The sequence below is a fragment of the Tupaia chinensis genome, unplaced genomic scaffold (assembly GCF_000334495.1).
Source record: "Tupaia chinensis unplaced genomic scaffold, TupChi_1.0 Scaffold144624_1, whole genome shotgun sequence".
Lineage (NCBI taxonomy): Eukaryota > Metazoa > Chordata > Mammalia > Scandentia > Tupaiidae > Tupaia > Tupaia belangeri.
The window spans coordinates 639,366-652,752 of record NW_006204485.1 but is presented as its reverse complement, the minus strand read 5'-3'; the positions used below and the strand labels follow the sequence as shown (position 1 = coordinate 652,752).

The following is a 13,387-nucleotide window of genomic DNA, read 5'->3' as shown; positions in this document are numbered from 1 at the left end:
AAACATAGGATAAAAAACATATATATACATATACATATGTATGAAAGTAGAAATGGAATATTATTGATAATAACATGCTTGATTAAGCCACTATGCAGTTTATCCTAGAGAGGAAACCACATTTAGTATGTTGTGATGATGCTCAGGGAATGAATGTTAGGTTATATAAAAAAAAAAACCCAGCTGGGTACTACTTTATAGTATGTTCATTCTACTCACTGGGGTTTAGGCCTAAAGTCAGGCTTGGGTTCATGTATAGGTATGTGTCAGCTGTGCTAGCTATTGGATATATTTTGACTAATTAAGTTCATCGGCAGATCAATTGAATGGGGGGGGGAAGGCATGGAGGGCAACCGTGGATGCCAGGGACAATGTGGGAGGAGGATGGGACATGGCAGAGGGTGGGGGATGGGGAATCAAGTATGGCAAAACAAAAGGCAAGGTATGCAGGACATAAGAATTGGAAAATTATTTGCTGAGAACATGTATGTTGATGTGCTTGATTGAACCCATGCACAGTGTATTTTGGATGGAAAATTCATTTGTGTGTTGTGATGGTGTATAGTGAATTAATGTAGAGAATGAATAAATTTAAAATAAAAAAATTAGATCAAAAGAAAAAAAAAGAACAAACTAAAAATAAATAAATAAATAAATAAATAAATTTCTGTTTTTTGGCCTTAAAAAAGGAGGAATGATTCTGAATATATTTGGGGTTTACTTAACAATCCAGTCTATGAATCATTTTTTACAGGGGCTATTTACATTGGAACAATAGATTATAAATGTGACATGCTGACATTAATTTATAACACCTCCAGAGAGCCAATTATTAAATTTCACGGAATTTATGAGCAAGTTGTTTTAAAACATCATATTAAAAATTAACATTATGCAAACTTATTAGTTAAATCAAAACATTTAAAGTGAAAATAGTAACTATTCAAAATTAAATGTGTCCTATTTATTTTGCTACATTTTAATATTATCAGTGCTCTTGAGGGTATGCCTATTACATCTGGTGAGGTGACAATACTATTTAATGGTGTGCTACTAAGTTTCCCTTGCCAGCTCCACATTTAGAAACATTGTGTAGAAGGCTGGAAATCAGACATAGCAAATGTTTACACCACAGAAATTGGCAAGCGCTATAAACCAGGACTTTCCTCTAACCCTAAAAACTCAGTTGCTTAACATTAACCAATGCATAATTAGTTATAATTATACCAAAGTCACTCTCATTGCTGTAGCATCTCTAGATATAAGATTTTATGGTCTAAATATCAGAAATGAGGCTCTGCTTCACATGAGGAATGACAAAAGAATAAGGAAATTAGGAGAGCAAAAACCTGCTGCACTGGCTTCCAGGTAGGGAGCATCGGTGTTAAGAGCAGTTTACTTACTTTTGCACTTTATCACCATTGAAATAATGCTATAATTGCCTCTGATTTTCTCTGGTGCTGCTAAGAGTTAAAGGTATTTTTTTTTTATCAAAGCTTGGAATTTATAAAATGTTTTGAAAAACTGAAAAAAAAAAGAGATGCTATCGCCTATCAAGTCAACATCAATTGAAAAATAAGACAATAATTTGGAGAGGCACAGTGAGGAAAAACACTCATATACAATAATACAGAGAGATAAACTGGTGAATATTTTAAAGAAATTTGGCAATATAAAAAGTGAAACACTTTGTCTCATTGTTTAATCTTCAGAAAGATTAACTTACAAAAATGTATTATTTGTGATAGGAAAAAACTTTATGAAGTAGGTAAATTTTATACAATTATTTGAAAGAATATCGTGTTTAATTTTAAATTAAAAAATTGATGAAATCTTCAGTGATTCACTTAACAATTGATAAAAGTAAGATATGATATAATATATTCACTAGAATCTAAAACATATGAAATTATATATGTATTTAGAGTATGTAGATGAAAATTCAGCTGAATGTTTACAATAGTTATTTTAGAGTAGTTGGGATATATGACTGATTATTTTCTTTTCCTTCTAGATTTCTATAATTTTTAAATTTTTCAGAAAGACAAAATAATAATGGTTAACTTAAAAAAACAAAATTTTCAAAGTACTATTCACTACATTTTGATTTTAAAGAGTATGTATGAGGTGTCTTCAAAAGTTCATTAAACTATGGGACCAGCAGTTAGCGTAATGGCTATGTCACTGGACTCCCACGTAGTCGACCGCGGATCAAGTCCCGGATCCGGTGTCTGAAACCCACGCCGGGCGTGTGTGCATGCATGCCCAAGATCCTGAGAGAAGAATGGAGGAGAAGGGATTGTGGCATGGCCATCACCCCTGGGGGGTGATTTCTCGCTTTCTGTCTCTCTGTCACGCTCTGCCTGTCTGGCGAGTGCATGTGCCCTATAGCAAAAACATCTCCAAAAAAAGAAAAAGAAAAAAGTTCATTAAAATGTTTGTTAAGAAAAAACTGGATGGATTTCAAATACTTTCCATCAAAATAAACTGGTGCTATAATTTTACATTTCCATTAACTTTATGAAGTCCTGTTGCACATATGTTATAAATTACATGAAAATATGGCATCTAGGTGAAGTTAGTATTTATCAAGTACTCTGGCATTGTGTTAAAGGAATTTGTTTTGATTAACCCATTACATATTCATTTATTTAGCTACAAATCATCAAATTTTCTCCTAAATCAATTATTCCCACCTTTTACATAGTATCTTCTTATATTTCATAGTCTTCCATAAAATTCTCAAGTTGACATTCATTTTAATTCAGTATAATTAGACGATATCATGCATACAGAGTAAGAAAAAAGTATCCCATCTTCCCCAAATAATATGCTACAAATCCAAATAAGAGAAGAAATTAATACTCAAAAATGTATATTTCTAATTAACCAGTGCTACTATACTTAGAGAAAATAGAACTCACAGAAAAGAAACAAATGGGTTAAGAAAAGAGGGAGGCACAAAGTAAAGGAATTATAATTTGCTGTCTTTCTGTTTTATTACTGTATTAAAATGCATATCACAAATAAAAGGGGAATAAAAGAATATTAAAAATAGTCTGGTTGAGGCCAGCACATGGTGTAGTAGTTATAGTGCTGGATGCCCACACGACTGACAATAGTTCAAATCCAGGTCCAGCAGCTTGAAAATTATGTCAGGCCACGTGCATGTATGTGTGCCTAAACTCCCAGAAAAAGAATGGAGGAGAAGGCATTAAGGTTTGGCCACCCACTCCCAGAAAAAGAATGGAGGAGAAGGCATTGTGGTTTGGCCACCTGCCTGGGGTGTGGGGTAATTTCTCACTTTCCTTCTCACTATTGTCTTTTTCTCTGGTAAGTGCACACTCTCTATGGTAAAAACCTTAAAACCAGTGAATGTTCTTATGATACCAGAGAACTCAGCTATAATTAAATAATGGTGTAGTATTATGTACTGTATTTAATGCATTATGGTATTTTAATTGTAGCTTTTAAATGTAAGATATTTAGTTGACAAAGATTGAATATATTCAAAGCATATGGCGTGATGATTTAATATTTGTGTACATTGTGCGATGACCACATTCAAATGAGTGAAAACCACCATGGCCACCCTAGCCGTACAATAGAGCCAAGAACGTGTTCATCTAACCACTGAAAGTTTTAATCGGGTTTTGACATCCAGACAATGAGCGACAAGCATGAACGTTTACCCTCATGACTCGTCATGGAAGAAATACCAAGATTCAGGGCATCCTTGATATTTCAAGTCTACCTAGGAAAAAGTATTGGTGTGAATAACAGTCCGACCTTTACCCTTGGGAATCTGTAGGGCCTAGAAACTAGTAGGCAGTTGAAATGTGTCTTTGGTGACTGGCTTACCTGAAATTTTGACTTGAGACACCACTCCATCGCCTCCGTCACTGTGTGCACGAACCTCTACGACGTACTCGCCATCTCTGGGGATTGGGACTTCTATGGAGTGTTTGTGAGTGGAAAACAGCTTGCCATCGTGCTGACCATCAGGTCTATAGAGTACCTGAAAAGTCCAAATGTAAATACTTAATGAAGTCCTGATAATGACCAATGCCCTTTATCAAGACCAGAATAAAAACACTTACATTTTTATTAGTAAAAAATCGATGCATTTAAAATTGGTGGAAAAAAATATCATGTTCTTTTCAACTTACAGAAATTGATTTCTATTAGTTTTTTTAAGTTATCCAAGAGGATATGTTTGGATTTTATTTCTTGGGATGACTCAAAATAAAGAGATGGAGGTATGTATCTTTTTAAAGAATTATTTATTATAATTATTATTTCTTTTTAATTTGCTATGGGACATGTGCACACAACAGAGAAATTAAATTATTATTATTATTTTAAAATTTGGAGAGAGAGAGAGAGGAAAAGAGAGAAAACAAGCTGCCAGGTCTGGGTCTCGAACTGCAGTTGGCTATGTGGAAGTCCAGCATCTTAACACCACATCACTTGCTGGCCCCAGAATGTATCTTTTAAAGAAAAACATATAGTTAGTTCATGGTTAAGGTGGTTGGATCCCACATGGCTGACAGCACAGCTCAGGTTCCAGATCTGATGGCATGAAAAACACATTGGGCAAATGAGTGTGTGCTTCCAAAATCCCCAAAGAAAGAAGAGGTTAAGGAGAATGAAGTGCAGTGTGAGCAAGCCCCATGTGAGGGGTGGATTTATATTTTTTTCACTTTCCTTCTCTCTGTGTCTCTTTTCAGTGAGCACACACACTCTCTGGCAAATTAAAAAAAATGTATAAAAAATGAAGAACTCTAAGCCCATCCAGCAGTTTTTTGGTTAAAGCAGCTGAATCCCACATGGCCTACTGCATGGTTGAGTCTCAGACCCAGGTCGTTTGAGAAAACACACAAGGGGTGTGTGCGTGTGTGTGTAGATACCCAATATCTCAGGAAGAGAATGGAGGAAAAGGGATTATGGTGTGGTCATCCCCTTTTGGGGGAGGTGTTTTCTCTGTTTCACTCCCTCTTACCCTCTCTCTGTCTCCAGTGAGCACATGTACAGTATAGCAAGTGTGTGTATATATATATATATATATATATATATATATATAAAATAGCATAAAAATATTCCCTTCCAATTTTATTTATTACATTATTCTTAAAATTTGGAATCCAATACCAAATGTGATAGAATGGGAAGTACATAACACATGGAAATAATATTTCCCTTTTATATTCACTTATAGACATAACTGAATATGTCCAAGGGTTCACTGTATTTTGGGCAACACTAATACAATCACAGTGAATTTTTTTTCCTCCCTCTTTAAGCACTGACCATTCTAACAATTCTCATTTTCAAAGCAATTATTCCATTTATCTTACTTGACATAGCATTTTCCTAAAACTCACCGAAGATATTCTCTGGCTTCACAATTTATAACCGTAAGTACTATGTCATCTGATTCTGCTATGTGGCTTGGACAAGAATGCTGAATGGCTTTTACCGAGAGAGTAAAAATTGCCAACATCAATCACTCTTTGCAAGAAGGACGCCTGTGTGGAGAATAATGTAGTCATGGTTTCCGTACCTTATATCCTGTTACTGTCGATTCGTTGGATAGTGCAACGACGTGATCCCAGGTGATGATGTAGCGGGAACCAGACCTTATTGAACTGATGATCCTGGGAGGCTGGCTGGGAGCTGTGAGAGGCAGTAACAAGCAATCAGTTGTCCCCACATCCAATCTCGGTTCTGCGGTCTTCATGCGTCAGGAATTCTAACGCTGATGGTGACCGTGCTGACGACGACAGTTAGTCTGAGAAGTGCTTACTGCATGCCAGACACCACGCTAAGCACGTTACATCCATGAGTTCATTTAATGCACCCAGTGGCCCTGTGTGGTAGTAATATACCTATCCTTTATTCTCTTCTCTCATCCTCCACTTAGGTTGCTTTCTCCACAGTGTTTTGAAACTGCCATGTTCAGGCTCACCAATCACCTCCACTTGGCCACCTTTTCCAACTTCGCATCTTTGGAGCATTCCAAAGAGTGGAACTTCTTCTCGAATCTCTTGTCCTTTTTTGAAACCCATGCTGTCTTACATGTGGGGTTTTCTGTTACCTCACTGGCTGCTCCTTCTCATGAATCACCCTTCCTTGGCTCTCTGTCCTCTGCTCCACTTCTCAGTGCTGCAGCGACTTCGGACTTTTGCTAAGTACCGACCTGTGGGCCTGAGACTTGATGCATAATTCTAGCTCTGGCTGTTATCTTTCTCTCTTGACCTCTAGACGTGTATGTCTGATGGCCTCTCTCTACGTAAATGTCTGTGAGACGGCTCAAATATAACATAGGTAAGACAGAGTATTTGCAATGTACCCTCTAATCTGCCTTTCATAGAGTCTTCCTCATCTTTAGAAATAGGCATAATAAACCCTTAGTTTCTAGGCAGAAATCTTATATTCCAGCTTCTAGTCCCCTTGTCACTAACATTCAAATTAGCAGCAAGCGATCATCTCTATCTGCAGAACATTTTCTGCTGCTCTCTTTCTCTGTCCACTTAGTGCTGGCCACCACCAAATCTCTTCTCAACTAGAATAAAATAGCCTCAGAATTGGCTTTTTTCCTCGCACTCCTAACCTACCACTACCTGTTTTCTATCCAGAAGCCAGGATGACTTAAAAAAAAAAAAACCCAAAACATAAAGCAACAATAACAACAACAAATGTAAGTTAGATTTTGCTCTATGCCTTAAAATCTTCCAGTGGTAACACCAGGCAGTAGCACAGCAGAAACGCTGCTAGGCCCACATGGGAGAGATCTGGAGTTCAAGTCCTAGTGAGTCTCTGAGCATTCTGGGCTCATGCTGCATGCCTGTGTGCTCAGGATCTAACTGGCTGAGACTGGGGTGGACTGGGCATGAAGGCCTCGCTGAGGTTCCTCTCTTTTCTCTGTCACTTTCTTCCTCTCTCTTTCTTATGAAAGAAAGAAATAAACTTTTTAAAATGAGCTTTTAAAAAAAAAAACTTCTAATGGCTTCTTATCTTGCTTGGAAAGAACTGAAATCATCACATGACTTGCAAGGGCCTCCATATTTTTGTTTGTTTGTTTTTTTGTGGAGAGGTTTTTGCCATAGTGCGCGTGCACTTGCCAGACAGAGAGAGACAGAGAGACAGAAAGCGAGAAGTCACCCCCCCACACACCCCGGGGGAATGGCCACGCCGCAATCCCTTCTCGTCCATTCTCCTCTCAGGATCTTGGGCACGCACACACACGCGCCTGGCGTGTTTTAAGCCACCGGGTCCAGGACGCGAACCACGGTCGACTACGTGGGAGTCCAGTGACATAGCCATTATGCTAACTGCTCATCCCAGGCCTCCATATTTTGGTCCCAGCATACTTCTCCCTCACATCAGAACTTCTTTCCAGACCCAACTGGCTTTTCTCCACCTAAAACATTTTACCTAAGGTTCGCACTAGTTATTACTTCTACCTGGAACAATCTTCCCCCAGCTCCTTGTATAGTGGGTTCTTATCATTTCTCACTCGTTTCTAACCTGCATGGCATCTTCTCATGAAAGAGTTTCCTGAACACCCTGTTGGGATTCAACACCCCCAAGTCATTTTCAATTTTATCCATTTTTATTACTGCCCTGTCACTTGATATAACCATTCTCCCTACCTGGGATAATCCTGAGCCCATGGCAAGAATATTTTTGATGAATAAATAAATAAATGAAAATAAAAGGCATGAACACTTCTTTTGCAGATTAGAAAATTGAAATTTAAAGAGCTACAGTAATCTGTCCATGTCTCACATTTAGTAGGTGGCAGAGACAGATCATCAGCCCATGTCTGACACCTAAGTGCGCTCGTTAACCACTCCACTATGTTCTCTCATTTCACTAAGAGATTCTTTATCCCCAAGTGAATTTCATAAATTTGTAAACCCTAATGGCAATCATGTCGTCAGACTATCGCAAGAATCCCTAGAGTTTTACATACTAATTTTTCTTTTTCACTAAGTTCAAGAACAGAAATAACAAATTTAACCCGGAGAATGACTAGAAAACTTGAGCAGAATAGGTGGTCTTTTTATATGAACAAAGAGAATTTCCAGTAATAGAAACATAATTCTATAATTAACTTGCATTTGCATTATGCGATAATGTTCATATATTAAAGCATAGAAAAATAAGCAGAGTTTTAATTTTTCCATGCTGTTAATGCATCCTTATGAAAACAACATTTTAATTAATAAACACAGAATGAAGACAAGTTGCTTTAATGGCACAAAGTTTGAGTGAGGAATCTTTACCAAGGTCCTTCTCTAATTTTAGTTCTACAACGGGACATTAAATGCATGAAATAATTCTTCATATGTTTTCATTATCTATGTCATTGGTTTAACCTAAAAATATTTTTTAAAAATTTCATGTGACTATAAAGGATATCATAGAAAATGAAATATACTCAGTAAGATAGGAAATTTCTGTCAAATGTCACTACATCATGATGAAATCAAACAGTAGGTTTAGACAAGTCTCAACTCAAAATGAGAGACTCACGTGCTTTCTTGGTGAAGGTCTCAATCACATCGCTTGGAGGTCCACACCCTGCACTGTTGCAGGCCCCAACTTCCACAAAGTACTGGGTGTCGGGCAGGAGGTTCTCCAGCCTGGCCGAATACTCTTGGCTGGTGACTTGAACTCTGTGTGCAGCTGCTTCTTTGTCATGGGCGGCCCAGTACCGAATCTGCAAATGGTCAGGATGAGTAATACTTTGCCATGAGTCAGCCTCTTCAGTTAGAAAAAATTCTTTTCAACCGACCGTTACCTTTGGTGTTAACTGAGCCTTCTTTAAGACTGAAAAACGGGTAACTGGGGCCGGCAGAGGGTGTTAAGGGTGCTGAAGTTTCACATGGCCAACCGTGGTTCAAGTACTGGGCCTGGTGGCTTACTTTCTCACTTTCTCTTCTCTGTCTCTCTCACTCTGTTCCTCTCTGGTCAAATTAAAATAAATGAGTAAATGGATAAATAAAGTTTTAAAAAAAGACTAAAAGAAGGGGAAATATTATGAAATATCAGTCTTAAAATATATTGAGGCACATCTCATCTCATTGGCTGAAATAGTTTTAAAGTGACCAAAGAAGATCAAGAAAAAAAAATCTCTGCTAAGATTTACCCCCAAAATATAAAAGTCATTTCTTTTTGGAAGTATTTGCCATGATAAGTTTTATAATTAGTTTCCTACCTCACTTCTATTTACATGGTGTCAAACTTGCTATGAGTCGTTGATCAAGCAGTTTGACAGGAACACATCCTATAGCAAAAGTAACAAATGTACTATAGCAAAATTTAAAAATAATAAGGAAAATTAAGTAAACACATTCTTTTATAAAAAGTAAGAAAAGTTATGAATTATAACTTCAATTCTTCAAATAAAAGTTGTGTTATTGGGACAGAAATCTATAATTATATCTAAGATATAAATAAAATAAATGTTTATAGTTATAGCTGAGGTACAAATAAAAGGGAAAGCACTATTTTTATTGGCATTTTACATTTTTAAATGCCTTGTTATAAAATAATTAAAAGTTTGCATTTAACCATAAGTGCCCAGATAAAAATATATTATCTCAAGCTTTTCATTTACATAAATACATATGAACTGGATGGTTCCAATTCACTTGGCAAAAGTAAGGTTTCCAGAATGAGCACATTTTAGAACATTTAGGAAAAGGTGAACATTCCCTTCGTCCCAGCAGGTCCATGTCTTAGCAACATTTATAAAGGTCTGCAAAAGTCCCAAGGGATGGGTTACAAGTTGACCACAGTGGTTGCCAGAAGATAAAGCATGTTTTGCATGTGAGTTCCCCTTTTCCTGTTCACTCTGCCTTTTCCTTACACCTGCTCCCTAAGATCTTATTTTAAATAAATAAACCAAAGAACAGCAATAAAAACTGCCTCTCCCACAACTTTGTGGAGGCTAAATAAACCAAAGAACAGCAATAAAAACTGTCTCTCCTACATCTTTGTGGAGTCTCTGCTTTCAGAAGATCCAGACTAAGATGGATGCCTTCTCCAAAATAAGAAAATGAAGCACTTTCTAAATGTCAGTTATCCCTTGCCAGAATAATTTAACTTTTTAAGACATTTCAGTTGACTATTCACAGCTGTTCATCTTTTAGGATGATTTGAAATCAATCATCTATATTAATCTCTAATTCAGTTTCTAAGAGTTTTTGCATTCACTATTCCTTGTAACCTACTTTGCTTCTTTTCATTAAAGTGAACATTTTACCTGCTGAGTGAGCAAACTAAGTCTTTTGTGGATTCTTGGTCAGGAGCCTAAAGTACTAAAAAGCCTTTGATAAGAAGTACTTTCTGCATTTTTCTAGCTCACCTACAATATGGAAAAGCTCATTGGGTATTAAGAGTGAAGGTGAGGAGCCTGTTAACCAAGCAAGCAAGAAAAAAAAAAATGTGTGACCCAAACATTCTACTGAGATACACTTCAAAACCACAAGGAAACAGATTATGTTCAGACACAATAGCCTGCCGTTCTCAGTGGGAATGTCAGGAAATTAACCTGCAGATGGGGTCAGTCACACAGGATGCAGGACTTTCTGAACCTTATACTTTTAATGCACTGCTTTTATTGTGAATGTATTTATAACTTAATCCATCATACATTTTCACGGGCGTGCAGTGCAGTATTGGTTTTCACGATCATCTATCTTGCTAAACCACTGGCTTCTCCCACAATATTTTAAAATAGAAACAATTACCATATTGTAGTTGGTCAAGATTTCCTCACACACATTTGCAGGGGCATACTCCAGCAGGAAAATTAATGGTTTGGATATTATCTTCTAAGCTTTCATGTATGTCTCTTTGATGTTCAAGGCTTTGTTTGAATGCCTTAAAACAATTTTAAGAAAGTTTGAATAGAAAGAATAATTCTGTGATTTACTTTCAGCTTTTTGACTCAGTCGTTCTCTAGGGAGACCTAAACTACAGCCTTGTTATGACACTTATTACTCACTAGAATGTTTCTCATCCTGGAATCTCTCATCTTTCAAATGGGGATAATAATAATAATATCTACCATTAGTGTATGGTCTCAGTACAATGCCCTTAACATTGGTCATAGTGAGGATGCAACATATGATATTATTCTTTTCATTCTTTTTTTGTTTTTTGTTTTTTGTTTTTTGGAGAGGTTTTCGCTATAGGGCGCGTGCGCTCGCCAGACAGACAGAGAGAGACATAGAGACAGAAAGCGAGAAATCACCCCCCAGGGGGGATGGTCACGCCACAATCCCTTCTCCTCCATTCTCCTCTTGGGATCTTGGGCATGCACGCACACGCGCCCGGTGTGAGTTTTAAGCCACCGGGTCCAGGATGCGAACCGCGGTTGACCACGTGGGAGTCCAGCGACACAGTCATTACACTAACTGCTGGTCCCCTTCTTTTCATTCTTTATATCTTCATAATCATCATCATTGTCATCATCATTGTGTTCAAATGGCCAACGATAAAGAACAGGGACAAGCATTAAATGTAGGTTATTTCATTTCCTTCACACAATCCTCCTGTGAGACTGTGGTTACTCTCTCAACATTATAGGTAAGGAAACTAAGAAACCTCAGATAATTAGTTCACAGAATTGCTAAGTGACAGACCTAGATATAAACCCATGTCTACTCAGCAACATGGCTCAGAGCTTCTTAACATAGACTTGCCTCTCAACATTATAGGTAAGGAAACTAAGAAACCTCAGATAATTAGTTCACAGAATTGCTAAGTGACAGATCTTAGATATAAACCCACGTCTACTCAGCAACATGGCTCAGAGTTTCTTAACGTAGACTTGCAACAAGTCCGAAATCTGGGAAGCCAAACTTCCACATGGAAGAGACTTTTCTCTTGAAATTATCATCTGAGAAAACTTTATTTGCTAAAGATGACTTTTTCTGGAATATCTTAAAGGCCTTAATCAAGGTTTACTTTCATTCATTGATTTGGAATTTGGGCCCAAATGTGGTAATACAACTATGGAGTGCTACTGCGCACTACTGAAGCTACCAACAGCCCGGGGTCTGGTCCTGGATTCACCTGAACACACTGGAGTGCCTTCGGAACGCTCATGGTCCTGGCTGGCTGGAAGGATTGCAGTACTGTGAGACTCTCTCAACGGCACCCCTCTCTTTCTCAGTACATAAATAAATTATGAAAAATAACTTGCAATTGTCTGAATTTGTCAAAATCATTCTACTGCAGGACCAGCAGTTGGCGTAGTGGCTATGTTGCTGAACTCTATGCAGTCTACCATGGTTTGAGTCCTGGACCCAGTGACTTAACCAAGCATGTATGCCTATGTGCCCAAAATCCTGAGAGGAGAATAGAGGAGAAGGGATCGCAGTGTGGCCATCCACCCTGGGGGGTGATTTCTCGCTTTCTGTCTCGCTGTCTGTCTGTTTCTGACGAGCACACACACCCTATAGCAAAAACCTCAAAAAAATCACTCTATTGCTTCACATATATCTTTTTAATCTGCTTGTTGGAAATGATAATACAGTCAATGTATAATTGTTGACATAAACCAAGATAATATATCATTCGCTAGAGTATTTTTAATAAAATAAAATATATATTTAAGACTGAGTCAATTACATAGTTTATATATTAAGCACTATTCTTGGCACTAAGAACAAAACAGACAAAATTCTACTCTCATGTAACTATTATTCTATGGACAGAAGAAGAAGGGAGAGCACAAGAAGTATGGGGGGGTGGGTAGGCTGGTGGTACAGGGGTCAAGTAGCTGAAGCCATAGGGAAGATCCTGGATGTACATTCCAGGACCTCCCTAAGTAAGCTGGCATGAGCCTATGCCCATGACCCAGGCCAGCCGTGACTTGGGGTAGATCCCACCAGGGGTGCTATCTCTCTGTCTTTATCTCTCTCACAGAAGAAAAACACCTTGGAAACAAAAGTAGAATTAGGAGGACAAGCTGGCTGGGTGGGTAACTCCAGGACAACCCTTGTTGTCCACTCACTGAGTAAAACAAAAGGGAGTGTGTGATGTCGCGTGAAGCCGTGAACTTTGAATCATTAAACCTGAGTAGTTCTGCTCTAACACCTGCACAGTTTCCTGCTCTAGCAGCAACTGAGGCAAGTTGTCACCACTTCAGTATCCATTTGCTCATCCGTAAAGGTCAGATGATGACAATTCCTCCTCATTTTTCACTCCTTGTGCTTAAACATATAGGGTGATTTCACTGTCCCCAAATAATCAAGCCTAAATTGTGTTAGCATTGTATTAAGGACCCCGAATATCTTTCTCAATCTAATTTTCCAGTTCTCACTCACATAAACTCAAGTAAGTCCTCTCCTTTCTATCTGGCTAA

General features: G+C 37.9%; 1 protein-coding gene across 2 annotated transcripts in view; it reads right to left on the bottom strand.

Annotated features, from left to right (window-relative positions):
- The window catches only part of CNTN1 (contactin 1), a 294,525-nt gene that overhangs the window by 32,696 nt on the left and 248,442 nt on the right, over positions 1-13,387 (bottom strand). For both annotated transcript variants that reach the window (XM_006167209.2, XM_006167210.2), the window contains exons 21-23: positions 8,542-8,728; positions 5,564-5,676; positions 3,862-4,018 (exon numbers count right to left, since the gene is read on the bottom strand). In XM_006167209.2, coding sequence (XP_006167271.1) covers positions 3,862-4,018; positions 5,564-5,676; positions 8,542-8,728 — 457 coding nt within the window. The remainder of the gene's footprint in view (positions 1-3,861; positions 4,019-5,563; positions 5,677-8,541; positions 8,729-13,387) is intronic.